Consider the following 23851-nt stretch of genomic DNA (forward strand, 5'->3'; position numbering starts at 1 on the left):
ACACTCGATGTCGGACTGGGGCAGAAGGGCGACTTCACATTTGATGCTTTTTGTCTCCCTGAACCAAAGACTCCCTCTTCTTCCCTTTCCTCTCACGCTCATTGCTTTTTCTTTAGCCCCTGTAAAGCAGCGTGGGAGAGAAAACAAACTGATTTCTTCTTCCGGGGGTACCCCGGAGCACCGCTGCAGACCCCGCGGCAGGCGGCGGAGCCGGCGCGCCCCGGGCGTGCGGAGAGGTTGCGAGGACGCGCGCCCTCCGCCTCCCGCTTCCCCGCCGCGCGTCCCGCAACCTCTCCGGCTTCCCAGAGAGCCGGATGCAGCCAGCGGGTCAGGCTGCCGGCTGGGGTCCCGCGGGCGGAAGTGAGAAGGGCGGTGGGGGAGGAGGCTGCGGGCTGGGGGCTGGGATTCCCTTCCCTCCTGGCGCCGCCCGGGAGAGCCCGTGTGAAGACGCCCGGCGCGCTGCGCCCGCCCTTTTTTGGCGCTGAGAGAAAGGAGTAGGGCAGGGCCGCCGCCTCGCTGGAGCGGGCTCCTGGAGGAGGGGCCGCCGGAGAGGCCGGGCGAGCGCGGGCGGCTCTCACCTCGCTGCTCCTCCTGGGCCGCCATCCCTCGGCGCCCCACCCGGAACCGGCGCGCGCGTAGGGGCGGGGAGGCCGGCGCGCAGATCTGGCGGTGAGCGCCGCCGCCCCGGGGCCCTCAGCCATGTCGGCCGAGGAGATGGTGCAGATCCGCCTGGAGGACCGCTGCTACCCGGTGAGCAAGAGGAAACTCATCGAGCAGAGCGACTACTTCCGCGCCCTCTACCGCTCCGGCATGCGCGAGGCCCTGAGCCAGGAGGCCGGCGGCCCGGAGGTGCAACAGCTGCGCGGCCTCAGCGCTCCAGGCCTGCGTCTGGTCCTGGACTTCATCAACGCCGGCGGGGCCCGCGAAGGCTGGCTCCTGGGCCCGCGCGGGGAGAAGGCCGGCGGGGTGGACGAAGACGAGGAGATGGACGAGGTGAGCCTGCTGTCCGAGCTTGTGGAGGCGGCCTCCTTCCTGCAGGTTACGTCCCTGCTGCAGCTGCTGCTGTCCCAGGTGCGGCTTAACAACTGCCTGGAGATGTACCGCCTGGCGCAGGTATATGGGCTGCCCGACTTGCAGGAGGCCTGCCTGCGCTTCATGGTCGTCCACTTTCACGAGGTGCTGTGCAAGCCCCAGTTCCATCTCCTGGGATCTCCTCCCCAAGCCCCAGGGGATGTCAGCCTGAAGCAGAGGCTGAGGGAGGCCCGGATGAGTGGGACTCCTGTCCTCGTGGCCCTTGGGGACTTCCTGGGGGGACCCCTGGCCCCTCACCCCTACCAGGGGGAGCCCCCGTCCATGCTCAGGTACGAGGAGATGACTGAGCGTTGGTTCCCGCTGGCCAACAACCTTCCTCCTGACCTGGTCAATGTCAGGGGCTATGGGTCCGCCATCCTGGACAACTACCTCTTCATAGTGGGTGGGTACAGGATCACCAGCCAGGAGATCTCCGCTGCGCATTCCTACAACCCCAGCACCAACGAATGGCTCCAGGTGGCCTCCATGAACCAGAAGAGGTAAGCACCCCAGCAGAGTGCTGATGCCTTCTCATTCATTCACTTGTTCATTAGTTCATTGCCCCAGTGTTTACTGAGCCAGCAAATAGGGGAGGGTGTGCTGAGGTGGAAATGACATCTTCAGGAATGTTGTTGGCCTTAGTCCTGGCAAAATTCCCAGTGAACTAAGAAATTGCAAAGAGGAAGTCCCCAGTGAGGTCAAGTAGCTGAGTGGTTTTTTGGCAGGTATTGTGCCTTTAGGTGAAACTGCATTCTGTGGCTGTGTCCTTGTGAAAAAAGATGATGTTGTTTCCTACAAGAGTACTTTGAAAGAAAATTACTCCTTAATTAAAAAAATTTTTGTCTTAGTTTTTAGGATCTGATCCTGATGATAATGATACATTGGACCGTAACCTGTAACACTGACTTTGGTTTTTTTTTTTTTTTCTGTTGTCAGTGACTGTGACAACAGAGCCTTCCACACTGTGACAGCCATCCATGATCAAGAGATAATTACAGGAAATGTATTTATATTTGCAGTAGGGGTTGCTTTTCTTATTTTTTTTATCCTCTCTTTTGCTTCCTTCCCTGGACAGCCATCACCACTGACCCAAAGCTTGAGGCTGCAAGTGTTCAACTTCAGAATTGGAACATTTTCATTAACCCAATCTTCTCCCCCTCCCATCCTGCAAATCCCTCCTGCCAACAACATTGGGTGACTTGAAGAAAGGAAGAGGAGGAGCTTGGGGAGTGGGATGAGAGGGGAGAAGGGAAAGGAACCAGGGAAAGAATATGAAAACAAGAGCAAAGAGCATATACAAGAAGAGATGGTAGGAAATAAAGATGGTAGCACCCAGGAGGCCTCAGAGTCATTCAGAAGCGGGGAAAAGAATCCATGTAACTCAAGAAAGGATGAAAACACCCTGTCTTACCATCCACGTGTTTCCATCTCAGTCCTCACAGGATCCTGGTCCTGAAGTGTGGAGCAAGGAGTTGGGGAACTCACAGCTAGGCAAAGAAAGTCTTAACAGTAACAGTGAAGCTGTTATATATCTATTGGACTTGAGGGTCCTCCTGCGCCAGGGATCATTTGGGGAAATAACTGGCTTGCTTTCTCCTATAATATGAAATTCATTTTGAAAAGTATGCTTTTTTTTTTTGCCTGATAATATATAGTTGCAGAAAACTAGAAAATGAAAAATAATGAAGAAGCGAAAAGATGATTATTCCTACTCGCTCCTCCTAGAGGCAGTAACTGCAGGTTGGCGTATTTCCTGCCAGCCCATTTTTAATGCATTATTTACACCGTTGAGATGATGTCATGTTTAAAGTTTGGTACCAGAAGTGTTATTTTAAAATAAATTCTATGCGCTGTAATTGAAACAACAAAGGAACATTGTGTGGCTATAGGCAGTGGTCTGAGTAGGGGTGGACAGCCCTGAGTTCTCTGTCTCCTTTTGCACTTGCCTCCAGCTACACATCATTTGGTGCTCACGAGGCCATCCTTAGTGCCACAGTGCCTCACAGTTCTTTCTTCCCTTCATACATCCTTGGTAGTCTTTGTCTTTTTTTCTGGGAAGGCCCTTAATAAAAAAGCATTCAAATAATGCATGAATGCATGCTTCTTAGAAAAACTGCAGATTACACAAAAAAGTGTAGAGTAAATGTCTGCCCTCAGGGTACAGAAAGAAAAAGAAAAAAGGGTCACTGTATCAACAGACTTTTGTTACCTTTAGATACTATAAATGTATAAACATTTATATTTGTAAGTTATATATATACTTATATAAATACAGTTAACCCTTAAACAATGTGGGGGCTAGGGATACCAGCCCCTGCATAGTACAAAATCCCCATATAACTTTTAACTTTCCCAAAAACTCAACTACTAAATAGCCTACTGTTGACCAGACACCTTACCAATAACTTAATTAACACGTTTTGTATATGTATTATATACTTCATTCTAACTAATAGAGTATGTTATAGAAAATAAAATGTTATTAAAAAACTTTAGGGAAGAGAAAATTAAGTAGAAGTGGATCATCCTCATCGTCTTCATGTTGTGTAGGCTGAGGAGGAGAAGGAGGTAGAGGAGGAGTTGGTTTTGTTGGTCTTGGGCGGCAGAGGCAGAAGACAATCTGAATATGAGTGGACCCTCTCAGTTCAAACCTGTGTTGTGAAAGGGTCAGCTGTAAAAAAGTATGTTGATAGTGGTTAGCAATAGGGGAAAAGTATTTATGTATATTAATGTGCATGGGGGTATGCGTATTAACTTACACATGTTTTAAATTCTAAAATTGACTAGGTTGTGCTAATTATTATGGCACTTGATATTTCCACTTAACCATATCTGAGAATTTTTTTCTGTGTCAACAAATGTAGATCTGCCTCACTCTTTTTAATGACTGTATGGCATCCAGCCTATGGATGTACCGTAATGTAGTTAGCCTTTCCCTTATTTATGAACATTTAGGTCACTTCCATTTGCATTACATGTTTCAATAACCATTGCCATATTGAACATCCTGGTAGATGCATGTGTGTATCTTAGTAGGTATATGTGAGTTAGTTTCATATGTCGAATTTGTGGAATCCCTGGATAAGTAGGGCAAAGTGTGTGCATGTCTCAAGTTTTGTTGAAGCTGGGTGCAGTGGTTCATGCCTGTAGTCCCAGCTACTTGGGAGGCTTAGGCAGGAGGATCACTTGAGCCCAGGAGCTGAAGGCTGCAGTGCACTATGATTAGGCATGTGAATAGCCATTGCACTCTAGCCTGAGCAACACAGTGAGACCCCATCTCTATAAACAGTTAAAAATAAATAAATAGATTTTGGTAGCTCCTGCCAAATTGCCCATCAAGAAAATTGTTCTGTCCCTTTTCCATCAACAGTATTTGTGCTTGCCAGTACCCTATACTCTTGAGAAGATAGAATATTATCATCTTTTTTTCCCCCAAATCTAATGGGCAAAAACACTAGTGTGATTTTTCCCAATTAGAAGAGAGATTATTCTTTTTATATGTTGGTTGGCCATTTGTACTTCTTTTGTAAATGGTCTGTGCCAGTTTTCTAAAAATTGGCTTATTTTCTTCACATTCATTTTAGCAGTTCTACATATGAATACATTAATCTCTTGCCTGTTATGTAATGTTGTGTATGTTTTCCCATGCCATTATTTTTCTGCACAGTTCAAGTAACTGGGTAGGTGAAATTGTTGCCTAGAGGGGTGCATGGGAGTTAATGATGAAGCCGAGAGCTATTGCTCCACCAAAAGAGGGCTCCACCTCTCAGCCACAGCTGGTTACTTCCACGTGGAAGTGAGGAAATTTTGCCAGACATCCAAATATCCCTTTATTTTTTTCTTTTTTTTTTAAGAGATGGAGTCTTGCTCTGTCACCCAGGCTGGAGTACAATGGTGTGATCATAGCTCACTGTAACCTTCAACTCCTGGGCTCAAGCAATCTTCCTGCTTCAGCCTCCCCAGTAGCTGGGACTATAGGCATGCAGCACTGCACTTGGTTAATTTTTAAAATTAAACTTTTTTTGTAGAAATGGGGGCTCATTGTGTTACCCAGGCTGGTCTTGAATTCCTGGCCTCAGGTGATCCTCCCATCAAGGCCTCCCAAAGTGCTAAGATTACATGCCACCATGCCAGGCCCTCCATTATATCTTCTAACTGATTATTGATGCTGTACTGGAAATTGTACCCTTCTTGAGCTCCCTTCTGCTTTGACTCAGGTGTGACGTTTCTCCCAGGAGTTCCTTCCTGAACTCTCACTTGGGCTGAATGTTCCATTTCTGCTCCTCTAGCATCTCATACACACTCCCCAACTTGAACTGAAATTCTCTGTTTGTTATCTCTCTCCCTTCCCATCAGGAACTAGGACTTATGCAATGCTTATGTATAGTCTTACTCCTAACAAGCTGTCCAGTAATAATAGGTGTTTAAAATACCTGTTTTCTTAAAAAAAATTATGGAATATATTTTTACATTACTGTAATAAAAGTTAATGTATAATTTTATATTTTGCTTCATTTGTAACACTATAGTGAACATTTTTACCTTGGTAACAGTCATTATATTTATTTAAAGTAGCTGAAGAATAATGAGAGACATCATTTAATTGAACACTTAACTCTGCACTAGGTACTGTTCCCACTGCTTTGCATGTATTATCTCACTTATTCTTCTCAAGGGCTGTTAGGCAGGTTCCCATTTTATAGAGACAGCAAGTGAAGCACAGAGAAGTTAAGTAAATTGCTCAAGGATATGTAATAAGTACAATAACCAAAATGTAAATATCCATGGAGTAGTTATAACCATTTAAATTGTTTAGAAGTTTTGGTTTTTAGACTTACAGGGACCATCTTCATGCACATTTCCCCACTTCTTTAAAAAAAAAAAGTATTTCCTTCTAAGAAATAGAGGACAGTTATTTTGTGGTACTGTGCTGCTTTTCAGAATTTCATCATGTGTGCCTCAGCTCCACTACAGCCTGTAAGTCCAGCATTTTTCTAGTCACTATTGGATACACAGAAACTGGTGACACAGTTGCTGCCCTCGAGAAGTTTAAACTTGAGTTTAGATGATGAGACATGTAAAAATGAAACCTAGCATGGAGTTGTTCCTGGATGATGCATCCAATACAGGTCCTGCATGCACTGGAAGAAATTTGGAACCTTGAGAAAGAAAAGCAGATTTTGGCCTCTGGCTATGCAGAATTTCACATGAACTTTGATTCACCTTTGTTGGAGACTGCTTTGGGATATATCAGTATTTTACTTTGATAAAGGGGTCAAATGTAGAGCAGCTCACTTTTCCCAGAGACTGAATAGTGCAGTGATCCAGAATCTTAAATAGCAGGAACTCTGGAATTGAGAGATTTTATAAAGCCTTTTGCACTCTGGTGAAGATGGTGCTATATGACCATCAGGGGGTTAAAAAAAAAAAGTTTTGCTCTGTAGGCCAAGGGTGCAACACTGCCTGATGGTCTGAATGTGGGTTTGATCTCATAGGTTGTCAGAATGTAACTCTTCACATGTAAAAGCTTGTGAGACTTCTGGCCACAATGGCTCACACCTATAATCCCAGCACTTTAGGAGTCTGAGACAGGCAGATCACCTGATGTCAGAAGTTTGAGACCAGCCTGGCCAACATGGTGAAACCCTGCCTCTACCAAAAATACAAAAATTAGCCGGGCATGGTGGTGGGCATCTGTTGTTGCAGCTACTCAAGAGACTGAGGCAGGAAAATCAGGAAAATTGCTTGCATCCAGGAGGCGGAGGTTGCAGTCAGCTGAGATCCCATCATTGCACTCCATCCTCACTTTAACTAGTGATAACTTGCAGGAACTGACCACTGTTAACAGCAGTTGGTTCATTAATGTTCTTCATTTCCAAAGTTTTCTCTAGTCTTTTTCCATTGCTCCGCACTTTGGCTCTGAAAATGGAGTTGGGGTGAGTCTTCCTGTTCTGTGTGTGAATACAGCAAGGCTGGGAGAGAGACTTAACAAACAAATGTCTCCTGGCAGAGATGGAATTGCAGTTGTCAGCCTTAGCATTTGCTGAGCTGTCCCTTCTCCTCTTAGCCAGTGTTTACCATTTTTGGAGCATTTCTGTGGTTGAGGTTGTAGTAGAGCCTGGGAATAGTGCAAGAAGAAAACTGTATGTCTATTCACAGTCCCCCTCCCCATGCCCATTTAATTTTGGCCAACAGTTTAAATTGCTTTTTGCATCTTTGCTTTTGGAGTTTCTCAGAGCTGGGCATAGGTAGCAACAACAACTACTTCTGTTTTCTAACCTTTCCCCTTCTCCCCTTCCTAGTCCCTAGGGGAAATTAATGCATGGGGACATGGCAGAAGGCAAGTAGATGAAGGAGAAAGAAGAGGCAAAAGGACCTGATGGCCCACAGGCTTAAACACTGAGGTTCTGAGTGGTTGAGAAAGGACTTTCGAAAGGAGCTTGGTATTTTGTTCTAATTTTTACTCTGGTGGTAGCAAACTTCCTTTTCTACATAGGGAGTCATAATGATGGTTTTTTGAGCTTTTACTCCAGGTCAGGTATTGTAGTCACAACTTGAGGTGTCAATATTAATGCTCACATCATCTCTGTGAGGTAGATGTTATTAATCCCATTTCCTCAAAGTGGAAACTGAGGCTCAGTGAGTTTAATTACCTTCCCCATAATCACAGGGCTAGACTTGAAGCCACCAGACTTGTGTGTCATCTTGCCTTCCTATGGTTGTATGTAGCTACTGTTAATCCTTGATATCTGTGTGCTGGTGTTTAGCATGCTTCATGCTACTTAACTTTTAGGGATTTAAAGAACTTTTTAAGCCAGGCACAGTGGCTCATGTCTGTGGTCCTAGCTACTTGGGAGGCTGACTCAGGAGGATTGCTTGAGGCTGGGAGTTCAAGGCTGAGCCATGATCAGGCCACTGCATTCCAGCCTGGGCAATGAAACGAGACCCTGTCTCTTTAAAAACTCTTATTTTTTTAAAAAAAGTTTCTTTTAAGTGACCTTGAAATTCAACTGTGGTTTTATCCAATTTTTTCACTTAAAACAGAAATTTTCATGATAACATTTTTATTTATTGCAAGTAACACGTATATAGCTGTGATAGATGGCTTGTTACTTGGTCTTGAAATTCTTCTTTTTACCTCCTGAACATAGTATGTTAATATTAAGAAAACACTGTAGAGATGATAATTTTGAAAAGTGGTTGATAGCTTGAATTTATACTTTTGCCATTCAGGAGGTGAAGAGTGGAAGAGTTATTTTCATAAAGTTGGAAATGAAGCAGTAAGTGATGAGAATTTGTGGATGAGTGAGCACTTTGTAGAGAGTTCCAGAGTATATCATGATCAGTGACTGTAGCAGTTAACAAATGAGAAACCAACCCTCCTGAGGTTAAGAAAAACTTAGGACACCCAGAGAAGCCCACCAATGGAGAATGACTTATCTCTTCAAGTGCTGTCCTTTTCGGCTCTTACTGCATGCCAGACATTGTGCCCTTCTTATCCCCACTTAACAGATGGGAAAACTGAGGAACAGATAAACAGATTTCAATAATTTGTCTAAGGTCACACTGCAATTGATGTGTGATGATGTCTGAGGTTTCCCTGTGTAAGCCTGGACTCATAACCTTTAGCAGTATGCCTCTTTATTAAATGGCCTGTTTTTAGGTGGCAATTTCATCTTAAAACAAATTCAGCATTAAAAAATATTTCTCTTCAAGTGAATTTGAGCATGTTGGGGTCTGGAGAGATGGAATCGTTTACTTTAACTGCCTATTCATTGAGCCTCAAAAAGAAGCCCCTTACATGTTTGCTTAGGACAAATGATTATGCTGGATAAATACTAAAAACTGTTTTGATCTTACAAAATTTACTATCTGTGTACCTTTGGGGAGCAAAAACAAACTGCGGCTGGGAAAATTTAGTGCTTGTTTACAAGCTTTATTTCCTTTGGTTCCCCAAATTTGCACACACAAAGAGGGCATCATGGTTGGATTTTAAGGGCCATTGGCGACAAGAAAGGTAAGCAACGGGAATCAGGGACCCCCCAGTACCTGCCACCCTGATGTCTGTTGGCACGAAAAAATGGTCTGGCTGGCTGGCTTTAAGGGACAAGACGAGGCTCTTGATGAAGAGTACTCTATTCACGCTCTGATTGGAAAAACAAACTAAACACATTTAGATATAAACATGATAGGAACTGTTAAAAAGTCTTAATTGTTTAGTAGGTGCCTATTACCAATCTGTTTTTCATAGTGCAATGCATCAGTTTTATTGAACACTTTTTAAGGAATCAAGCATGGGCTTCTTGTTTACTGCTTATTCTTTATCTACCCCCTTGTGTGATTTTTTGTGTGTGCATAGCCTCTACTTCCATTATTTCTTAGGATATTATTATTTTTGAAAACATCATTGTGTTGGAGTTAGATGTGGTCTTGAAATTCACTTGGTCTAGCACTTTTATTTCAAACATTAGAAAACAGAAATTTGAATGATAGTATTTTATCCCTGTGTAGTAGTTTCTGATAGACAATTTGATTTAATCATCTCTACCACCTTGTGATGACTCGTGCCCATTTTACAGATGAGGAAGTGAGTTGGTTGGAGTAGGGTCAGATAGCTGGTTATTAGCAGAGCTGGGACTAGAACTGTGGTCTTCTGATTGGTGCTCAGGTCTTTTTCTGTTGCATCATGCTGCTGCTCATACTCTTGGAAACTTGTGACTGTTGCACATCTCACAGCAGACTAACCCAACACTCCCAAGTATTCATCCTTCCTGGCTTTCAAAGGTCTGATTAATCCTTGTAAGCTACATCAAAACAAATTAATTTTGTGTTACTTTTCAGTTCAAAAGTCATAAGACTTATCTAGTGTCTGAAGCTGATAAGCAGCATTTAATTATTTACTGAATATAGAGCTGGAATCCATTTTTCTTCTCTTTTAGAAGTTATTTCATTTTATGAAAGATGAGCATTTGTTCATAGAAGTATTTGTTGAATTAACATGTGTAAAGACCCTGAGAATGCTGGATCAAAGTATTTTTTTTTCTTTTTCTTTCTTTTTTTTTAATTGCATTTTAGGTTTTGGGGTACATGTGAAGAACATGCAAGATTGTTGCATAGGTACACACATGGCAGTGTGATTTGCTGCCTTCCTCCCCATCACCTGTATCTGGCATTTCTCCCCATCCTATCTCTCCCCAACTCCCCACCCCCCGCTGTCCCTCCCCTATTTCTCCCTGACAGACCCCAGTGTGTGATGCTCCCCTCCCTGTGTCCATGTGTTCTCATTGTTCAACACCCATCTATGAGTGAGAACATGCAGTGTCTGATTTTCCGTTCTTGTGTCAGTTTGCTGAGAATGATGGTTTCCAGGTTCATCCATGTCCCTACAAAAGACATGAACTCACTGTTTTTGATGGCTGCATAACCATGGTGTATATGTGCCACATTTTCCCTGTCCAGTCTATCATCGATGGGCATTTGGGTTGGTTCCAGGTCTTTGCTATTGTAAACAGTCCTGCAATGAACATTCATGTGCATGTGTCCTTGTAGTAGAATGATTTATAGTCCTTTGGATATATACCCAGTAATGGGATTGCTGGGTCAAATGGAATTTCTATTTCTAGGTCCTTGAGGAATCGCCACACTGTCTTTCAAAATTGTTGAACTAATTTACACTCTCACCAACAGTGTAAAAGTGTTCCTATTTCTCCACATCCTCTCCAGCATCTGTTGTCTTCAGATTTTTTAATGATCTGCATTCTAACTGGTATGAGATGGTATCTCAATGTAGTTTTGATTTGCATTTCTCTAATGACCAGTGATGATGAGCATTTTTTCATATATTTGTTGGCCTCATGTAAAGTGTCTGTTCATATCCTTTGCCCACTTTTGAATGGGCTTGTTTGTTTTTTTCTTGTAAATCTGTTTTAGTTTTTTGTAGATTCTGGATATCAGCCTTTGGTCAGATGGGTAGACTGCAAAAATTTTTTCCCATTCTGTTGGTTGCCGATTCACTCTCGTGACTGTTTCTTTTGCTGTGCAGAAGCTGTGGAGTTTGATTAGGTCCCATTGGTCTATTTTGGCTTTTGTTGCCAATGCTTTTGGTGTTTTGGTCATGAAGTCCTTGCTTACGCCTATGTCCTGCATGGTTTTGCCTAGATTTTCTTCGAGGGTTTTTATGGTGTTAGGTCTTATGTTTAAGTCTTTAATCCATCTGGAGTTAATTTTAGTGTAAGATGTCAGGAAGGGGTCCAGTTTCTGCTTTCTGCACATGGCTAGCCAGTTTAACCAACACCATTTATTAAGCAGGGAATCCTTTCCCCATTGCTGGTTTTTGTCAGGTTTGTCAAAGATCGGGTGGTTGTAGATGTGTTGTGTTGCCTCTGAGGCCTCTGTTCTGTTCCATTGGTCTATATCTCTGTTTTGGTACCAGTACCATGCTGTTTTGATTACTGTAGCCTTGTAGTATAGTTTGAAGTCTGGTAGTGTGATGCCTCCTGCTTTGTTCTTTTTGCTTAGAATTGACTTGGCTATGCAGGCTCTCTTTTGGTTCCATATGAAGTTTAAGGTGGTTTTTTCCAGTTCTGTGAAGAAGATCATTGGTAGCTTGATGGGGATAGTGTTGAATCTGTAAATTACTTTGGGCAGTATGGCCATTTTCATGATATTGATTCTTCCTAACCATGGACATGGAATGTTTCTCCATCTGTTTGTGTCCTCTCTTATTTCATTGAGCATACCAAAACCTGGCAGAGACTCAGCAAGAAAAGAAGACTTCAGGCCAATATCCATGATGAACATAGATGCAAAAATCTTCAATAAAATACTGGCAAGCCGATTGCAACAGCACATCAAACAGCTTATCCACCATGATCAAGTAAGCTTCATCCCAGTGATGCAAGGCTGGTTCAACATACACAAGTCTATAAATGTAATTCACCACATAAACAGAACCAAAGACAAAAAAACCACATGGTTATCTCAATTGATGCAGAGAAGACCTTTGACAAAATTCAACAGCCCTTTATGCTAAAAACCCTCAATAAACTAGGTATTGATGGAATGTACTTCAGAATAATAAGAGCTATTTATGACAAACCAACAGCCAATATCATTACTGAATGGGCAAAAACTGGAAGCATTCCCTTTGAAATCTGGCACTAGACAAGGATGCCCTCTGTCATCACTCCTATTCAATATAGTACTGGAAGTTCTAGCCAGAGCAATCAGGCAAGAAAAAGAAATAAAGGGTATTCGATTAGGAAAGGAGTAAGTCAAATTGTCTCTATTTGCAGACGACATGATTGTATATCTAGAAGACCCTATCACCTCAGCCCAAAATCTCCTGAAACTGATAAGCAACTTCAGCAAAGTCTCAGGATACAAAATCAATGTGCAAAAATCACAAGCATTCCTATACACCAATAACAGACTTAAAGAGAGCCAAATCAAGAACGAACTGCCATTCACAATTGCTACAAAGAGAATAAAATACCTAGGAATACAACTAACAAAGAACGTAAAGGACCTCTTCAAGGAGAAATACAAACCACGAATCAAAGTATTTTTGAGGCCGATTTTGGTATCTGGTAATATAATCTCAGCACTTTGGGAGGCTGAAGGAAGAGGATCACTTGAGGCCATGAGTTCAAGACCAGCTCAGACAACGTAGTGAGACGCCATCTCCACAAAAAATTTTTATAAAAAATTAGCTGAGTATACTTGAGTATGGTGGTGCATACTTGTAGTCCCAGCTACTTGAGAGGCTGAGGCAGGGGGCTCTCTTGAGCCCAGGAATTCAAGGCTGCAGTGAGCTATAACTGTGCCACTACAGTCTAGCCTGGGTAACAGAGCAAGACCCTGTTTCATAAATAAATTAGTAAATAAATAAATACAAACTGTGAATTTGTTAGTGCTGACCTCTCCCTATTTTGTATGTTGTGAAGCAATATGAGGCAGGGCCAGTGGCCTGCTCAGGTGTCCTGGTGATGCAAAGATCTCCTGACCCACCCTTTAGCAGTCACCCTTCACACCTGCCTATCTGTCTAGGCAGCACCAGTGTGTCCCTAAGATGAAGCCATGCTACTCAGTAGGAAGAATGAAATAACCATTCTGAGAGGTAAAAGACAAGGGGGTGAAGTGGGTGCCTTCTTCCTCTCTTAGCCTTGTGCCTGCCCCTGAAAGAGTATGGAATTTAGTGTATACACATTGTCTTTGGTTGCTGGACTAAGGCTGAGCAAGATTAATAACTTGTTATATTGAACTGCTTATCTTCAGTAGCTAGTGTTTGGACAGTGTGCCATTCCTGTGGAATCTTGGGGACAGGAGTGAGATTTGAGAAGCCATCGTTTCCTCCTCTGTCCTCAGGCAGAGTGGCTTCCAGCTGGGAGAGCTAATTTTCTTCAGATGTCCAAGAGATTCTAGTAGTTCATGCCATCGTCATGCTTCTCATTGATTAGAAGAACTAACTCTGTGGGCCTTTGTGTCTCTCTTTCAGGTCTAACTTCAAACTTGTGGCTGTTAATTCAAAACTCTATGCCATCGGAGGGCAGGCCGTTTCTAACGTTGAGTGTTATAACCCTGAGCAGGATGCTTGGAATTTTGTGGCACCCTTACCCAATCCTCTGGCTGAGTTCTCTGCCTGTGAGTGCAAGGGAAAAATTTATGTCATTGGAGGATACACTACCAGAGGTAAGTGAAGGGACTAAGTAGGTGGTCTGGCCATGTGTAGGTGTCAGCAGCTGGGAAGGGCAAGACAGTGTCAGAGGAAGCTCTGATGTACCCGAGTGTCATTTTATGGTTTAATACTGTACACTTACACATCTGGAAGGAAGCGAGTCCCATTTGGGTGGAACGATTGAGACAAAAGGGATCTTTTGATAACTTTGTGTGAGCATGAAAATCAAATGGGGAAGGGAGGGCTGTGAAAAAAATATGTTGTTACTATTTTTGCTTCTGAAAACCCAGCTTTTTGGTCAACTGTCTTGTGATTTGGCTAGGCCTGGTTTGTGGGGGTCACTCTCTGGGGTTGGGTAGGTCTTTGGAGAAGATTATCTGGGAACTCCCATTTTTATCTCAAACACGTACCAAACCTGCCCCCATCTACCATTATGGAATTTAGTACTAGAGCATCCTTGCAGATTAGTTCTCATTTTCTCTCTTTGTAAGCACACACACATCAGATAGAGGTTCCGGAAACCCAGCTCCAGGACATTGTTCACATATCACAGCAGGAGCAAGAACATGAATACAAGAGTTCTTTCCTGACCAGCAGTGGGAGGTGGTTGTACTATCTGTCTATTTATTTATTTATTTATTTATTGAGACAGAGTCTCCCTCTGTCACCCAGGCTGGAGTGCAATGGTGCGATCTCTGCTCACTGCAATCTGTGCCTCCCAGGTTCAAGTGATCCTCCTGCCTCAGTCTCCCTAGTAGCTGGGATTACAGGCACCCACCACCACGCCCAGCTGATTTTTGTGTTTTTAGTAGAGACAGGGTTTCACCATATTGGCCAGGCTGGTCTGTAACTTCTGACCTCAGGTGATCCAACTGCCTTGGCCTCCCAAAGTGCTGGGATTGCAGGTATGAGCCACCGTGCCTGGCCTGGTTCTACTGTTTATTAAAATGTACATGTGTGTTTTTCACTTTTTTGGTGGGCATTTTATAGTTAATAATTTGGAAATAAAAAATTTCTACAGCAAGTTTATTTTTTGTGGAGACGAAGTCTTACTATGTTGCCTAGGCTGGTCTTGAATTCCTGGGCTCAAGTGATTGTTCTGCCTTGGCCTCTCAAAGTACTGGGATTACAGGCATGAGCCACCATGCCCTGCTAACCAGCAAGTTTTATACTGCTGTTCTTGGTAGGGAATTGTCTCAGGTAACAGTGATACAGAACAATGTGGTTGTTGGCAGGACACAGTGGCTCATACCTGTAATCCAACACTTTGGGAGGCTGAGGCAGGAGGATTGCTTGAGGCCGAGAGTTCAAGACAGGCCTGAGCAACATAGCAAGACCCCTTCTCTAAAAATGAAAAGAAGAAAATTATCTGGATGTGGTGGCATGTACCTGTAGTCCCAGGCCCACAGATCCTTTTTTTGAGTAAAATCACCATTCACAGGTTCTGGGGATTAGGAAATTGACATATCTTGTTAGGGACCACCATGCAACCCACTAAAGTGATGTGTATATTTATGTATTTAAGGAGACGCAAGACAAAGAGAAGTGCATTGGAAGCAGTGACCTTTTTTTTCCCCACTCCAAGTTTCTGTCATTTGTCAAGCTATTCCCAATGTCTCTCTCTGGTGACTCTCCACTGAAGATAGTTTTCAACTTTTTCTTTAAATACAATTAAAAAAAGAGAGAGACTTAGTATGTCATTTCTTTGACCTTCAATATTGGTTGTCAGGTTACAGTGATTAACTTTATAGGTTTAGACTAAGCCATGGGCCCCTCAGTCCCCCAGAATTCCTATATTTATGTAATAATCCTCTCTCTCTCTCTCTCTCTCTCTCTCTCTCTCGTGTGTGTATGTGTGTGTGTGTGTCTTTTCTTCTAGGAAAGTAAATACAGTTATTTACCTATCAGCAATTCTAAGAATTCTCTCTAGATTAACATAGATTACATCTCGTGGACTGACATAATGCAAATTTGCTTTGACTTCTGACCAAGAGCTGTTCAACACTGACAGGCAGCAGCACTGTAACCCAAAGAGTACTTTACTGGTAGATTCTGGTTTTTCCATGACCCTGGCTGAGCAAATGTCCTTTAGATTTGACCTAGAAAACCCTTCTTGTGTGTTTTGTAGCTTCACAAGCCACTGCTAATGTACCTTCTTCACTTGGGCCACCCACCGTGATTTCTGTCCTGGATTCCCTGAGCCAAATACCCATGATGGGATGGTTCAGTGATGTGGATGGATGGCTATTTGTGTAAGGGCTGAAACTAGTTTTCTAAGATGGGAGAGCTGAGCAGTTACTTACACGCTGAAGCCCTCCTTCTGTTTATAACTCAGAGCATTTGTGTTTTCTGCTGAAACTAAAATACTCATTTATTCTTTCCTAGAGGAGAAAAGAAAAAGAGAACAATTAAAAACAAGAAAAGCAAAACTAGATATTCTAAATTTCATAAGCATTTTTCACAAGGAGACTAGGCAATATTTTTCCTTAAAGAAAATCACTTTTTTTTTTTTGAGACACCAGGATCTCTGTCACTCTGGCTAGAGTGCAGTGACGTGATCACAGCTCACTGCAGCCTCACCCGCCCAGGCTAAAGCCATCCTCCCACCTCAGCCTTCCAAGTAGCAGCTGGGGACGTAGGTGCACACCACCATACCTGGCTAGTTTTTAATTTTTTTGTAGAGACGGGGCCTCACCATGTTGCCTAGGCTGGTCTTGAACTCCTGGGCTCAAGCAGTCCTCTTGCTTCAGCCTCCTAAAATGGTGGGATTACAGTTGTGAGACACCATGCCTGGCCAAAAATCATTATTAATTAAAAATGCCAGAGCAGCATTTTATCTAGACTTTGATGTTATCTACACTGCAACTATCTCTTGTGAAATGGGAAAAGGGAGAGGGGAGGACCTTTGTTATTGTTTCTCTGGTGATTTAATTGGGAAACTAAGGCTGGGCATGGTAAAGACCCTGTCTTTACAAATAAAAACAAATTGGAAAACCGAATTGCCAAGTGATTCTGTGGCTTGGTAGAAGGCCACAGGTGAGACTGTTGCATTTCTCCTGACTTGTAACGTTGTGTACTTTTCACTAGACAGCCTCTGGAGAGCTTGTGTGGCTACTTGTTATGTTTCTTAGGATCAGCTGTCAAGAACAGATCTAGTTGCTGTTCAGCCTGGCTTCTGTATTAAGTAGTCTGTACTTTTGTAGCTATTGATGAGAGTTCTGAGGAACTTAGTTTTTTTACACTGACCTGGTGGTTCAAAAGTGTGGGGGTACCAGGGAGGAGGAGCTGTGTGAAAGTCAGAGCTGCTCTTTTCCCTGGTTTTATCCAGTCTGAGTCTCCCAAGGAGGAGATGTTTGGGAGGGGGAGGTGAGTGTGGATGGATCTAAATATATCTCTTCACAGCCATTTTGAAAATTGTTTTTCCAACTTGTGCTTTTTCCAAAACAGTTTTTTCTCTTTGTACCAAATTATGCAGGTAAAGGTAGACATTTCTGTGCAGCCTAGCCTAATGGTGTTAGTGGGGGCGGTGTCATCACTTGTCTTTCCTTCTTTCAGACCGGAACATGAACATTTTGCAGTACTGCCCGTCTTCCGACATCTGGACCCTCTTTGAAACATGTGACGTCCACATTCGCAAGCAGCAGATGGTGTCTGTGGAAGAGACCATCTACATCGTGGGGGGGTGTCTCCATGAGCTGGGGCCCAACCGCAGGAGCAGCCAGAGCGAGGACATGCTCACCGTGCAGTCCTACAATACCATCACCCGGCAGTGGCTCTACCTCAAGGAGAACACATCCAAATCGGGTCTTAACTTGACTTGTGCGCTCCATAACGACGGCATCTACATCATGAGCAGAGACGTCACCCTGTCGACCAGCTTGGAACACCGAGTGTTCCTCAAGTACAACATCTTTTCAGATAGTTGGGAAGCATTTCGGCGTTTTCCAGCTTTTGGACATAACTTGCTGGTGTCTTCTCTTTATCTGCCCAATAAAACAGAAACATGACTGAATTGAATTTGTAGATGAAAGAAAACTGGTTCAAGATTTTTTTAAAAAATGTAGTGTCCCATTGCAAGGGAGACTGATTCCTAAAGGGTAAAGAAGGGTTAAAATAGGTCACATATATATAGTACCAGCTGTAAATAAGCTTACTTGAACTAATTACTTGAAAACTTGTGGAAAAAAGAGATCAACTTTGTTATTTTTTAAATTACTGATTTTTAAATTATGGGAGCAAATCCATCTCCAGACATGATACTCTTGGGCCAATGATGGATCATCAAAATGTAGATTCATTGTGACTGCATGGTAAAGGGCCAAAGTCAATAATTGGAACAAATGGTAAAGATGATTTTAAAATCTGTTGTATTTAGGTCCCTTGACATATCATTAGCACCTTATGTGAGAGATTTTCTTTTTCTTGCCAGTATACTTGACAAGCATTCATATTAACATATTCATTTCCTCTTCTCCATCAAGCATACCCACACATACATCTAGTATGTTTAAAATAGGGTTCTGTGTTCAGATATTTTGTTTGCACACTACTTTTTAGGAAACTTACAATAATGGAGCCCTACAGTGAATCCTTGCCAGTGTTCAGTCCTCCTCAAAACTTGCATAAAAACATTCTCAGTTATTTTTCCAGCCTTCTTTGCAGGTACAAATGCTGGATTGATAGATTGATATAACCTCTTATTTATGTGGCAGATTGCATATTTATGTGGTCACAGGTTGCATTGCTAGGTGTTCTGTGTTATTTTAAAGAGGATATATTATTTAGAAAAATGAATATATGAATATTTTTAAAAATTGAGTCTTAAATTTAAATGGGAAGGGAAGAAAACACCAAATAAGACAAAAATTTGCCTTTGAGAGTTACTTTTATTGAATGTATTTGACTTAGTTCTTATTTTAAGGCTTAAAAAAAGTTTATCTTATTTAAGTCAGGCAGCTCATTTAATCTTAGCTTTGTAATTCATGTTTTGCTTTTGTGGACTAAGGTAAGGACAGCATTTAAACATTTGTTCTGGAGTAAGAGGAAGAAGCCCTTACAGAAGTGGAATGGCTTCTGGTAGTATTTCTGAAGTTAAGTAAAGTGCTTTACTTGCCTTGGTTGTTAATCGAAATAGAATTCAGCTCAAGCAGTTGTTTTCACTGAGGGAGTTAACAATAAAAGTTTCTGCCAATCATAGATCAGCATTCCTCAAAAATATATATATTCATCCTTACAGAAATTTTATTTTGATTAAAAAACACTCTAAAATTATCTGATATTTTATAATGGAATTAGTTAAACTGTGAGCTGGATTCCATCATTCTGCACTAACAGCAGGCAGAACCATTTCGGTCAGTATGTGCCTCAATTTAAGAAAATCCTGTTGGGGGAAAAAAAAACTGTCAGAGCAAATTCATGCATTCAGCAAACAGTTATTGAGTGCCTGCAATATGCCATCCACTGTGCAGATATAGGACAGGGCTAATTTCTTAGAGTTCTTCAGTTTATTATAGGAGTCACTACAGGGTTTCTTTACAACTGTGGCCTCTAGTATACTTAAAATAAGGGTCCAGTTATAAAAAGCCTATTTGCACAACTTTTTGGGAATACTTCTATTAAGTAAAATGAGGTAAGCCATTATTTTAGACATAAAAACAGATCTTTGTATCTTGTCACCAAATAATCTTATCTCCAATCTACTTAGAACTTTGTAAGGGTTTCTAAGCTGTACCCATTTATTCCCAAATATTAAGCCCTTAAAAAAATAACCTCTGAACAAAAATCTTCCTAGTAATAGTACTTAAAAGATTTTAATGTTAATTTATATTCATTGTAGAATTGAATTTCCAGTGACCTATATTTCATTACATATATTTTAAAATCTAATTTATTTTAGATGGTGTTAACTTTTTGTTGCTGAAGAGCTTAACTTTTTAAAGGCTGAGTCCTATACATTTAGAAGATGAGTCAGTTGAATTAGTACTGGACAAACAGTTGGAGATTAGCTTGCAAATAAGCACATCATATCAAATACAGTATTCCTGCCAACCAGTTAATTCTCTTCCTGATTACATTCTTTGGATCTGTTTGCCTAATGTTGACAATTAGATTCTTGGACCAAGTGGAGGTATACTCTGATCCACAAAGCTCTTTTATTAACCAGGTTTGGGTTATGTGTGTGTGTGTGTATGTTTGGATATTATAGCTTTCTTTAAGACAGACAGCTATCAAGATTTTGTTATTCTGGGCTGCCAGCAGTACTTGAGAAAGGTAGAATGTGCAATAGGAACAGATTTGTGCATTTTAGGACATCATCCTTCCTGCCGTGCACATCAGCTGTGTTGACATTTTGAGGATAGTTTTAATTTAGCTGACCTCTTGTTGGTGCCAGTATTACATTGAAGACTCTACCTATGATAGAGGCAATGTTGCTTTGAAAATCTCCCTTCATCCCCCAGGACTGTCCTTTACTCTTTGATAGTATCTCTCCATTTTCTTCCCACTTCTCTAAATGCTTTATCATTTTTTTCAGAGATGCTTCTGAGGGATCCTGACCTCCCACTATGGGGATGGGGTTGCTTGGAGGACCTAGGGTGACAGCCCACTGACCAGAAGCACCCTATTTTATAAATAGCGGTTTGAATGGTAGAGAGTGTCTCGTGTGTGGGTTGTTAGAAGGCTGGTTCTTCCTGTCATTCTCTCTGGCTTTCCTTTCAACCCCCTCAGTTTCAGAGGCCTCTCCCCTTAGCATCCTTTAAAAGGTTTTCTGATGAATGTCTACAAGAGTTGATTATTTTGACAGTATTGGTTAAATCACAACGACGAAGTACTGAGAAGGTTATCAGTACCAGGAAAACAGAAGTCTTAAGATTAGAATGAGAACCAAAGAGAATTTAACCCTGCCATTTTTTTTTAAACATCAAGATCCTAAGTAATTCCAAATGCCTTAGATATCAATGAAAGCTACACACCATTGAGATGAACAAAATTCTCTCTCTATGAAGGGAGTAATCAAGTAAATGCCTGTTCTCTTTCAATGGACTGTTGCTTATTGAGCATTGTGGATAATGTGTTTTCAGATTTCCAGTTCTGACCCTACCTGTTTGGCCAAAGACGTAAATTGAGAGGAAAGGCCTTGGTCTTCCTGATCAGCCAGCATTTAATGAACAGTGGCTTAATGCAGATCACTCAAGAGGCAGCACAGCAGTGTAAAAGGAATGTAAGTAGGAGTTGGATGCCTTTTTCCTAGGCCAGGAATGGGGAATACATAACATCTGTGCCATCGTTCTTCTAAGGAGGCATTATGAATGAGTGCAGCATTCCTTTCCTCTGTGCCAGGATTTGGTCTTAGAATCCATGTCAGATGGGTGCTTCCAGACATCTACTCCCAGTCCATCAGCTATTTGCCACCCCTGCCTTAGAGAGAGGAGTGAAGGAATTAAGAGGGTAGACACCAACCGAAATGGCTTTGAAAGCAATAAGCTGATTCAGCTCTAGTCCTGTGGTAACTAGAAAGTGTCTGTCATGTGCAAGACAATGCTAAGAACTGAGAATGCAGATATAAATAAGCCACGGTCCATGACCTTGAGGAGCTTACAGCCTTATAAATTATGAGGTTCACTGTAATTGTCTTCACCAGGGCATCCTTCTCAAAGATGCCCACTTTTGTCTGGCACGTAGGGGCTTGTTGGTCTGGTGGTCCCTTCGGTCTTGGCCCAATCTATCCTTTGTTTTTGTGATTTACTAACGATTATCATGAACCAGTTTTGTTTTTCTTTTAAATTTGAACATCACATCCTGTGTTTTAGTTTTTTCCTGTATGCTTTTCTCTCACTGCTTTTCATAGTCTTCTATGTACTTCATTATTATGAAAATCACATTAATTTGCTTTATTTTAAAATGCTCACTAAGCACTGCAGACTTTACAGTTGGGGGCCCAGCTGCTTGGTCCAGTGAAAAGGAAGAGTGAAGCCAGGGAAGTTAGTATCCAGGAGGGGCAAGTTGATTGCATGTGCATTTATACCTATGCCTTTAAAACATTCCCACAAAAAGAATAAAGAAATTTCCATTCCGCACTAGTACCGATGAAATGACACTTGATTTTGCCTTGTGATAATTATCAAAGGATAATTTTTCATCCTTAGATTTAATTCACATAAGAGTTTTTTTTTTCTTTGTTGACTTAGGAACACATCAGTTCACATCAACTGACATGTTGCTGATGTCTATACTTGACATAACCATTTTTATTCCTACAGGAAACATTAAATATAAAAGATGGTCAATTTTGAAGAGCAAAAGGGTGCTGAAATGACTTGTAGGGTTGGCTGGTGCTTTCTCAAATGGATTGCCGTAGTTTATTACTAGTAAAGAAAAGGAAAATGTGATTTACGTTATTGTCGTTTTTTCTATTAAAAAAAAAACCTTAAGAATGGGGCACTTTAGCTGTCCCCACAATGTTTTCATATCTAGTAGTCATTTTAGGGAAAGTGATAATCTGTAGAATGAATAGTTATGTTTTGATATGACTGATACTTTCTTTGTTAAAAAGGTTTGTCTTCAATTTCAAGTGTAGCTTAAAAGTGTAAACATATATGATTCATTTGAATACGAGAATGCCTATGAAGTACTCACTATAACAGCATTCCTTTTGTGTTTAGAACTATAGAAGAAAAAATCTTCAAATAAAGTAGTTCTCAGTCACTTTTTGTTGTCTAAGTTCTGTGTATCAGCTGCATATTCAGGGCTGTGCTGGAACGAGGAGGAAATGGGTGAAGCAACTCGGGAACCTGAGGAGGGAGGATTGCTTGGGGCCAGGAATTTGAGACCAACCTAGGCAACAGTGCAGTCCTGTCTCTACAAAAAATTAAAATAAAATAAATTAGCTGACGTGGTGGTGCATGCCTCTAGTCCCAGACACTTGGGAGGCTGAGGCTGGAAAACTGCTTGGGCCCAGGAGTTCGAGGCTGCAGAGAGCTCTTGATTGCACCACTGCACTCCAGCCTGGGCAAACAGTGCAAGACCCCAAGTCAAGAGAAATCTATGAATAAATGGACAAATTTCCTACACAGGACACATTAAAGGAGGAGGAGGATGGCTGACCCAGCAGAGTGACACCCAAAGCTAACTGAGCATTTTTTTTTGCCAGTAATTCTAAGCATTTTTTATTTATTTAATCCTCACATGAATCCCATGTGGTAAATAAAAATATTATCCTCCACTTTACAGTTGAGAAAACTGAGGCACTGTTGGTTACAAATTGCCATTTGGGAAAGAGGAGAAGGGAAAACTACATACGGCGGTCACTCGTCTAAAAGGTATCCTTTCTTTTGCTGGTGGAGGGGTGGGTTTCCGAGTAAGCCAATCTGGGAGCCTCTGTTCCTACTTTTGCAGCAGTGTTCCATGGCTGACCTGCATGGAGGTGATGTGGCAGCCGCTTCCTGTGGGCGTGGTTACAGGAGGTGTGTGGAGGGGAGCTGAACATTTCTGCGGAGGCTGAGGATCCCAGGCTCCTGTTTGTAGGCCATCAACATTTCCTTGGCAATCAAACTTTAAAAATCCATTTAGGGCTGGGCCCGGTGGCTCACACCTATAATCCCAGCACTTTGGGAGGCCGAGGTGGAAGGATCACTTGAGCCCAGGAGTTCAAGGCCAGCCTGGGCAACACAGTGAAACCATGTCTCCATTAAAAAAATAAATAAAACTCAGATGCTGGTAAATCCAGTCTCCTGCAACTCCGTAGGATAAAGGCCCAGATTTAGAGGAGCCCAGTTTCTTTAGCTTAGAGCCCATCGGTATGATGTCTGTCTTTTAGTCACAGGCTTCCTGCTCATGCCTTCACCCTCAGTTTGGTGGTATCAATCTCTCTCTCAGCTTTGGGATCATCTGAAACTGTAGGGGTTTGCCATTCCCAGACTACATCCCAGGGAATGCTTCATTAGTAGAAATGATTACCTCTGTGTGGCAGGAGGTGTTTAGAAAATAAAATTCCCACCCTATTTCTCTTCCTCCTCCTCCTCCCCGCTCCCCTTCCCTCATCCCCTCCCTGCTCCTTCTTCCTCTTCCTTCTCCACCTCCTCTTCCTCTTCCACTTTTGGAGACGGA

General features: G+C 42.2%; 1 protein-coding gene across 1 annotated transcript; it reads left to right on the forward strand.

Annotated features, from left to right (window-relative positions):
* Positions 1 to 699: 699 nt before the first annotated feature.
* Positions 700 to 22450, forward strand: KLHL42 (kelch like family member 42). The gene is made up of 3 exons (XM_012474264.3): positions 700 to 1571; positions 13568 to 13761; positions 17303 to 22450. Exons 1-3 carry the CDS (start codon positions 700 to 702, stop codon positions 17752 to 17754), a joined length of 1518 nt encoding a protein of 505 aa, XP_012329687.1. The 3' UTR covers positions 17755 to 22450.
* Positions 22451 to 23851: the final 1401 nt, after the last annotated feature.

The sequence above is a fragment of the Aotus nancymaae genome, unplaced genomic scaffold (assembly GCF_030222135.1).
Source record: "Aotus nancymaae isolate 86718 unplaced genomic scaffold, 86718_ANA_hifiasm-v0.15.2.pri h1tg000016l, whole genome shotgun sequence".
NCBI classification, from domain to species: Eukaryota; Metazoa; Chordata; class Mammalia; order Primates; family Aotidae; genus Aotus; species Aotus nancymaae.

What these genes read in the sequence shown, in the direction of transcription:
- KLHL42 (XM_012474264.3), top strand. Translation starts at nt 700, where the DNA reads ATGTCGGCCGAGGAGATGGTGCAGATCCGCCTGGAGGACCGCTGCTAC. An exon ending in GCCTCCATGAACCAGAAGAG is followed by an intron (nt 1,572 to 13,567) that starts GTAAGCACCCCA and finishes TCTCTCTTTCAG; the next exon opens with GTCTAACTTCAAACTTGTGG. An exon ending in TGGAGGATACACTACCAGAG is followed by an intron (nt 13,762 to 17,302) that starts GTAAGTGAAGGG and finishes TCCTTCTTTCAG; the next exon opens with ACCGGAACATGAACATTTTG.